The sequence below is a fragment of the Meleagris gallopavo genome, chromosome 6 (assembly GCF_000146605.3).
Source record: "Meleagris gallopavo isolate NT-WF06-2002-E0010 breed Aviagen turkey brand Nicholas breeding stock chromosome 6, Turkey_5.1, whole genome shotgun sequence".
Classification (NCBI taxonomy): domain Eukaryota; kingdom Metazoa; phylum Chordata; class Aves; order Galliformes; family Phasianidae; genus Meleagris; species Meleagris gallopavo.
This window is the reverse complement of record NC_015016.2, coordinates 45,302,319-45,310,712: the sequence shown is the minus strand read 5'-3', so window position 1 is coordinate 45,310,712 and position 8,394 is coordinate 45,302,319. Positions and strand designations below refer to the sequence as shown.

The 8,394-nt window shown below is 40.7% G+C and overlaps 1 protein-coding gene and 1 long non-coding RNA gene across 4 annotated transcripts in view; one reads left to right on the top strand and one right to left on the bottom strand.

The window, feature by feature from the left end:
• AOAH (acyloxyacyl hydrolase) overlaps nucleotides 1-8,394 on the bottom strand; it is a 70,740-nt gene that overhangs the window by 21,382 nt on the left and 40,964 nt on the right. For both annotated transcript variants that reach the window (XM_010713031.3, XM_010713032.3), the window contains exons 15-16: nucleotides 6,392-6,474; nucleotides 4-40 (exon numbers count right to left, since the gene is read on the bottom strand). In XM_010713031.3, coding sequence (XP_010711333.1) covers nucleotides 4-40; nucleotides 6,392-6,474 — 120 coding nt within the window. The remainder of the gene's footprint in view (nucleotides 1-3; nucleotides 41-6,391; nucleotides 6,475-8,394) is intronic.
• The window catches only part of LOC104911566, a 7,925-nt gene continuing 6,011 nt past the window's right edge, over nucleotides 6,481-8,394 (top strand). For both annotated transcript variants that reach the window (XR_004160182.1, XR_794013.3), the window contains exon 1: nucleotides 6,481-6,594. This is a non-coding gene — a long non-coding RNA (uncharacterized LOC104911566). The remainder of the gene's footprint in view (nucleotides 6,595-8,394) is intronic.

Below are 8,394 nucleotides of genomic sequence, written 5' to 3'. Positions count from 1 at the left end.
CACCTTTTTATTAATCTGAGGAGATTTCGTGAAGAACCACCTGATCACATGCAGTGGGAATAAGAACAGTAAAAAAATCATTACAGGGACAAATAAAGGGAAAAGCAAAACCCAATTCACTGCACATTTCTAAGAATGTAGGAGTATTAAAAATAAAATGGGAGCAGCAAGTGCCTCTGTAACCTTCTCGTGTGCCAGCATTAGGAAGTAAAGCTGCATCCAGTACCTGCTGACCTGAGTTCACACATCAGACCATAGAAAGTCAGTTACTTACAAGTATTGGGTTGTTTGGATCTGGCTTTTAATCTAGATCTGGCAGCTTCTTCCCATCTGTTGAACACAGTAGTCTCTTGTAAACCAGCCAACCTGACTTGTCAACAGTTGATCTACTTTTAACTTTTCCTATAAACTGCAAGAGGAACTGTTCTCACTCTCCTAAGTGTCTCACAGCTATGTCACATTGGGAGTGATTCAGGTCCTAAACATAAGCACTAAGAGCCATTTTTGACATCCCAGGGTACCCAGGACGCCTGCAGCAGGATTGGCAGATACAACACAGGATGCCTGTGAGATTGTGCACTTCTGGAGGGGCAGCTGGTGGTGGGAAAGATTCTGTAAAGACTCTCTGCTTTGCTACAGCAGTAGGCACCAATGTTGGGATGTTTGCATCGTTCCTGCCACCAGAGGCAGACTTATGAAAAATAGTATTAGGCCAGCTGCAGCCCTCCATAAAAGCTCTGCATTTCATTAGCAATTCACCCAAATGGCTGGGTGCAACGTTTTCCTCCTCCAGGAAAAGAACTAGCTAAACCTAAGCATCTGTAAAGGTCTGCTGCATTTCATTTATGCGTTGAATAAGAAAAGCATTTCCCAACCAAGAGAGCTTTTATGCATAAAACTTTCTAGCAGGCCTTGCTAGAAAGTGTACACATCCCAGCTGCCCACAGCATGCAAATCAAACTCCATCACCTGCAGAGCAGGAGTGGCAGCAAAAAAGCAGCCAGGAGAAGCACGGTGCTTTGTTCAGGATTGGACCGGGACTGTGGCAGCAAGCAGCTCACCTACAGCGTGATTCAGGAACATGAACTTCAGAAGAGAAGGCCCTATGCATTGTACTTGCTTTTATTTTGTCCTATTTTCACTTTCTCTCCTCTTTTCTCCCTCTTCTTGTATTACACTCCGCTCAGCTCCTCCCTGCTCTCTCCTTTTTTCTGCACAGTGCCTTGAAGCTTGCTTTGAGGAGCAAATCCAGTCCTCCTGTGGTTTGCGGGGGGAAAGTTGTGGGCAGAACATCATTAAATCTCCTCTGGACTGGTGTTGTGAAAAGATCTAAGAGATAAACCCCTAAGGTAGCAATAATACACTTTGCATTTGAATAGAAGTGCCTTTGTTACTATCGCCAACTGCATATATCACGAAATCCTTTATGTTTTAAATAATCCAGTTCTTCCAGGCTAAAAATGAATGCCTCTATCTGCTGTCTCACTCTTGAGGGTTGCTAGTCCAAGCAAAATCCACTTCTCCTGTTGAGAAGCCCTTTTCAGCAGAATAAGAGCTCCACGCAATCCTTAGAAAACATGGCTTGGAACAGAAAAACCACTAGCTGTCCGTTTTTTTTCTGCTTAATATCCTTTCAGCAAGAATTCAGCATCTCTCTGTTAAGCCACTCTGCCACATGACTCCCTGAACTGAGTGCTAGTGCAAATAAATTAATTGGGATCTCTGGAAATTAAAGATGTATTTGCAAAAGGTAAGAGGCTCATCTTGGGTAGGTGCTACCTCCATGAGTGTAAATAGTGAAAAGCAGCTCAGCACAGTAAATCAATCATAAATAATGAATCAAGAAGACTGAGAAAATGAAGGGCTTTCATAGAGAGCATTTTCTTATGGGTAAACTGAGTTATTAAGGAAGTTTTTATGATCTAGGTTGCAATTTCTGAAGAAAACATTCAAGAGAGAAGAAAGAGATCAGAGAGAATGAGTATTTGAACTTCTGTTACCCTTGCATTGCAGAATGCCTGCCGTCTCCTCCTGGACCTCTCCTCACCTCCCCTTAGTTGCTTTCCAAACATTTTCAGACTGGTGGCACTTTTGGTGAGGAGTCAGGGTTGGTTTTACTTCCACAACCCCAAGTTTCACAAGCCTTGAAATTCTTCTAAGTTGTGCTTTTCTTGGTTTGCTTGCTCAAGCCCTTGTATGGCTGACAATGTGCAGTGTGGTCCTGCACAGATAGAGTCTGGGTCCAGTTAGCTATAAAAGTGCTGCATGGCTAAGAAAGGCTTCTGCTTTCTCATCTTTTGCTCCTTATGCTGTGAATGCAATTAGAAATGCAATAGGGTAAAAGAAAAATAGTTTCCGATTTTCCCCAAGTGAACTGTGAACACAGTAGAATTTCCAAGACAGCCAAAATCTAAAAACCCCACAAAACCATGATTCTTTCTAAACTGGTTTCAAAGCCACCACGAAGTACCTGGTTCTTGATTGCTCAGAGAGCCATGGCACGTGTTAACATGGCTGATTTTTTTCTCATCGAAGGCAAAAATCCCAAAGAGACAGATCAGACTATGAGTGGCAAATTAATACGCAAAATAACCATGATCTTTAACAATGTCCAAGTATCTCATGGAAAACATGGATGAGAATCACAGAACTGTTATGTAATTATTTAGAAATTCTTTAGAAATGAGAGTGTTCACTTTCTCCATGTTTACTTAATGATACTTTGGAAGATTTGAGCAAATTATTGTGCAGAACAGGATGCTTCTATCAAAGGGGTTTCTACATGTGCTGGGACACATTCCAGCCCTACGTCTGAGCTTCCAGACCCAATCCTCACATCTTAGGATCAACTTCAGTCAGTCAAAACCCAGAAATAACTTATAGACTGCAAGCACGTGTGAAGATGCCAAAAGTCAAGACACCAAAATCATACTGAAAAGGATGAATGAAGAAATTAAAATGTTGATGGAGAACATTGATTAGGAGTGCGAGCTGATTGCTGTGCATTCACAGTTGGCCCACAACTCCTGAATTTCTCTCTTTCACTGCATCTCTCTGGGTCAGCACTGTTTTTGGAGGAAGGGTAAGTTACCCCAGATGGAGCTCAGTCAGGCCGGTGGGTCAGTTTGATCTTCACTGATATCAGCAGTGCCAATTTAAATCCTCACATTCTGTGATATTATGCTGAACAAGGCAAGAAGAGCAAACCTTTTACAATATTGTGTTCAGTGTGATGATTAAGAGAAGATACCAAGGGAAGATCCCCCGGGATTTTTCTATCTCTTTTGTAATTTTTCTCCTTTTTAAATTCCCTTCTCAATTTTCTTCACATCCTTTTGCCTTGTCATAGGCTCCTCTCCTTTTGTACCATGTAGGAGTCTGCAGTGTAAGTATGAGAGAGAGAAGTATAAAAAGGAATGGTACGTACAACGAGACATCTCTTTTTTAAGTTTGTGAGGGAATTGGGAAGATAGAAGAAAGAAAGGCACATCTATTAATTTAAATAGAGGAAAACAAGGTGATAGGTTATCAGACACTGAGGTTAACTGGATATAAATGAGAACGGTTGGCCTCCTCTAATTTGGCCGTTTTTTATTCCCTTGCCCAAAAAGTTATCTGAGGGACAGTGACCATGAATGCCACCAACTACAAATGCCAGGTGAGTAGGTCAGGAGTACCTGTAGGCAACCACGACACCAAAAACACTGCCAAAAAGACCAAAAGTCTCTGAAACATCCCACATGCTTCAAGAAGTAGGAAAGCATACAGTGGTATTGCCAGTGACAAAGGTGCTGGCATCCAAGGGGAATTTCTCCAAGGGAAAAGCCCACCTGAATTTTGAAGGGAAACCTTGTCTCATGCTGCCCGTTGAGAAACTTATTCCACCCAGTGAGACAACTGGCTGTTGGGGCTGGGGGCATTTAGCATTTAGCAAGTTTCTAGGCAGCATTAGGGGCAGAGGTGCTCCTCATGTATGGCCATCAGGACTCAGGTCAGTGAGGGGAAATATTCCTTAAACTAAATTATCCACCCAAGGAGAACAATTTTTCCCTCATTTCTGCAGCCAGATTTCTGAAGCATTAAAATTAATTGAATACAATGCAAACAGAATGTGATAATAACAGAATAATCAAGTATCTTTTAAGCATACTGCTGGGAACATCATTTAGCCCAACGCAAAATAGCTAACATAATAAACGTTAATTTCAAAGGGAGATTGCTGTGTTCCTTCAAGAAAGCACAAATATAATATAATTTGATTATAACAGATACAATCAAACTCCGTTTTGAAGCAACTCATAGTTTCTTTTCAGCCCCACTCTTCTGTTTTGAGGGCTATTCAAGGTTTTCGCTCTTTGGTAGTGACCTTTTTTAAAGATCCCACCACAAACAAAGGTGTAACTAATGAAAACCCATGCTCTTGTACCAGAAGTGTCCTTTAGTTTAAACCATTCTTCCCTCTTTGTGATGTTTTACCTTCAAGGATTCAAAGCCAGAACAGTAATCCCCTTTAATCTTTACTGAGGTGTTTTTACATCAAGCTGTTCCCTTGAAAGAGTCGACAGCTCCTCCCTTAAATAATACGCATTCGAGTACTGCGTCCAGATTAAAACACTAAAATGGAGCCCTGGGAAATCTCACTAGAGCCCCACCACCAGCCTGATGTAACTTCACTATGACCCCTTGAGCCTGATCTGTCAGCCAATTGTTCACCCACTGCATTATGTTTAGTCTACTCTTATGCTGGATGCTTTGTCTGGAAAGATACTGTGAGAAGCATTTTCAAAAGCTTAACTGAAATCCAAAAAGATTACATCTAGGCTTCCCTTGGTCAAATAGATGGGTAACCTTGTCAGAAAAGGAGATTCACATCATTAAACGGGACTTTCCCATCATGAACCCATGTTGGCGGTGACCAATGATGTCATTTCTTTTCAGGTGTTTTTCAGTAACTCCCAGAATAATAATTGCTATAATCCTAGCAGGCACTGAAGTGAAATGGACAGGCCTGTAATTATCAGGACCTCCTTTTCTTGTCCCTTTTGAAAATTGGGATGTTTATCAGCTTCCAGTTAACTGAGACTTTTGCAGATTCCCAAGACTATTGAAAAATACTTGAGAGAGGTCTCACAATGACATCAGCCAGCTCTTTGAGCATGCTGACATGAATCCTATCAGGCTCCATCCAGATGCAGCAGCAAGTCTAACGTAATTTCAGGGTTGGCTGCAATCTGCATTACTGCAGTCATGATCCCAGATCCCACCATCAGTGTTGAAGACAAAGAATTATACATCTCTGCTTTACACGTATCCCTATTTGCGAGGTGACCATCCTCATCAAGTAACAGAATAATGTTATCTTTGGTTCTTCTTTCTTTGTTAACATATTTTAAAAAGTTCTTTTGGTTGTCCCTCACACTACTGGCCACCACAACTCTAATTGAGTTTTGACTGCATGTACCTTCCCCTGCAATAGCAAACAGCATCTTTGTAGTACTTCCACATTGCCTGACCTTGCTTCCAGTGTCCATACACTTTCTTTCTCTATCTAAGCTGCAATCAACACTTTACCCTTGAGACACTGTTTACAAGCAACAAAGCTAGGAGGGCATCTTGACTCCTTTAGGTCCTTAGAAGCAAAATAACAACCAATTTCACCATGTAACAATGCTTACAGAATGATGATTTACTCAAAACATAGTTCCAGCAGGGATACATGAAAAAATTATTGCTGCCCACAGAATTTAACTGCTACATTTGGTAAGAACAGCCTAGAAGCTACAGTACCGTGCAGGTGTTGAGGTAGATGAGTTTAATTCCCAGCTCTGCTATAGTCTGAGATGGCTTGTAAATCACTTCATGTCTTCACATGTGAAATAGCATTAATACTCTTCTCATTATCCTTTACCATTAAAGCATGCAACTTGACTTCAAAGTACTGTTACTAGTATAACAGTGGCCATTTAATACACAGTTAAGTAGGTTTTATTTACATCCTTAAAGGGTGCTCTGAAACCACACATTCCTTAAGCTTCTAATGGAAATAGCAACTGGGTAGAACATACATCTCTAATGCTGGAAGCTTTACTAACAGCCCCACAAGTTAAAAAAAACAACAACAAAACTGTCAGATGAGTGTAACTCAACTGGACACAAAAGAAAAAATATCAGCGAAGTGTTTCATAAAAGTAGATGCAGATCTCAATAGAGATGCAGATAGAAGTGATCAAGGATAGATGCTGAGTTAAATAAGTGCTGGTCTCTATTTTTCCACAAGACATGTGGGTGATTAGGAAAGGTTTTTTCTTAGTTTCCGAAAGATGCTTATTAAAGTCACATCAAGCATCAGATAATAGGATTTCTTTTTAAAGGTTAAAAAATCTTAACGTACCATTCTGGGAAATGTTCTGCAGGTCTCGGTGATTGCAGCGATTTCTCCTGCGTAAACGTAGATACAGAGAGTCTGTCCAGCCTCTGAAATAAATTAAGAATACGTAAGCTGCTTGTCTCGTATGATGTGGATGAAAACACATCAAATGATATAAAAAGAAGTATGTTCTTGATCCTGAACAACTCTGTTCACCAGCTGAAAATGTAAGTCAATTCTACAATTTCCCTTTTTTGTGGTCATAAAATTCTATCATTTTGAAGAAGGTGGCCTAAAATGGAAGACTGAATATTCTCTGAGAAGCTGTAAATGGATGGTGAGTTTCTTTGGAATGTTCATTCTGGATGCTTTTATCCTGGTCTTTCAGACAAAGTCTTTAAGAACCTATTTGTTATACGTTATTTATCAAAACAATCCTGTTGATTGCTCACTAATTGGCTTTTCAATGGTCTGCTGTGGAACAGTAAACAAAAAGGAAAAAATACTGGCAAGGCATTCATTTCCCAGTGACATAAATCTTAGGTGGATTGATCTGAAAACCACTTCTGCTTTGATTTTGATCAGTTTTCTCCTGCACTGTTGAGAAAAAATGAAAATGCAATGAAAAGGATAACAAAGCCAGGAGAAGCTGATGAGAATGCCATGCTCTGAGTCACAGTTACCTGGCCATTGTTACTCGGGATTTGATCTTGTATTTGAACTTAGATACTGAAGTTTTCAGATAATTGCAATACCATGGCTCAAGAACAGTCAATTTAGGTGAATGCAGAAGAACATAAAACAACAGTAAGTGTTGAAATCGGCAATAAAAAGTAACTACCTACACAGACACACTTGATAACACCAACCTTTAACCACGCAATTGGCTGCACAAGGAGTGCAGGAGGTCTCTGCCTTTCAGCATAGCAGTGGGGGGATGAGGGGAAGCAAACAGAACTTCTTGGCTATAGCAGACACTCCTCAGCTAATCAGTGATGTACGTCCTCACTGATTAGGGGGTGGGAAGGCCAGGCCTAGGCCACATTGGTTTGCGACTCTATTTCTGCAGGCCTGGAGAGAATGGAAGCCTTTCTGCAAGCAGTGTTCTCTCAGAGAACATTGCCTGCTGGTCTCCTGCAGACTCAGTCGTTGTGTTGGGAGATTTTGAGCTGCTTCTCTGAAAAGTGCATTGAAATCCTGAGCAGTCCTTTTTTGCTTTCCAGACATGGAAGAGATTTAAAAAACAGACTGAAAACTCAACACTGATCCAAGGCCTATTGCTGGCAATGCCAGGGTCGCTGCTAAGCTCTGGTCTGTTGCTAACTTCAGATCTTTTGCCACCCAGTTAAATGCTGGGTTCTGAGTAGCCAGATGTTGTGATCGGTTTCTAAAGGCTGGTTTTGCTGGTAGCCCTGAAAGAAGAGGCTGCATAGATGTTCTCTGTTAGCTCGTGAAGTGATACAGAACCTTTAAACACGTATCCTGTGCAGGTAGCTGAGAGAGCCCAGTTTGTGCACAGGCAGAAAGAAGCAGAAAGTACAGCTGCATGGCACAACAGATATTTTTCCTGGAAAAGAATATATTGTGTCAATTTATAAGTTCTTTTGGTAGAAGGCTTCTGCTGGTTTGCCCTCTGCTTGGTTTGGCATTTCACTGGATTCATGACCTACCTTTGATATATAAACTAAAAAAATATCCTGAACCCAGGCAAAACCAGGCACTGCTGATGAATTATATCTTTCAATTCTGGCAAGAGACACGAGCCTCTTAATGCTGGTCAGAAAGATGATTGAAGAAAATACTTTTTTTTTTTTTACTCAACAATTCAAAATGTTGACATTCCAAGGTGCTTTTATTATGTTTGCACTCGGTGTTCCTTCCCTTCTACCTGAGACTCAGACTTTTCTCCATCTATCCCAGCAGTCTTCCTCTTTCAAAAGAAGAAATTCAACAAAGCAAATGAAGTCATATCATTTTCTAAACTATTCTTTTGCTACTTTCTACCAGATGTGAAAAAAAAAAAAAAA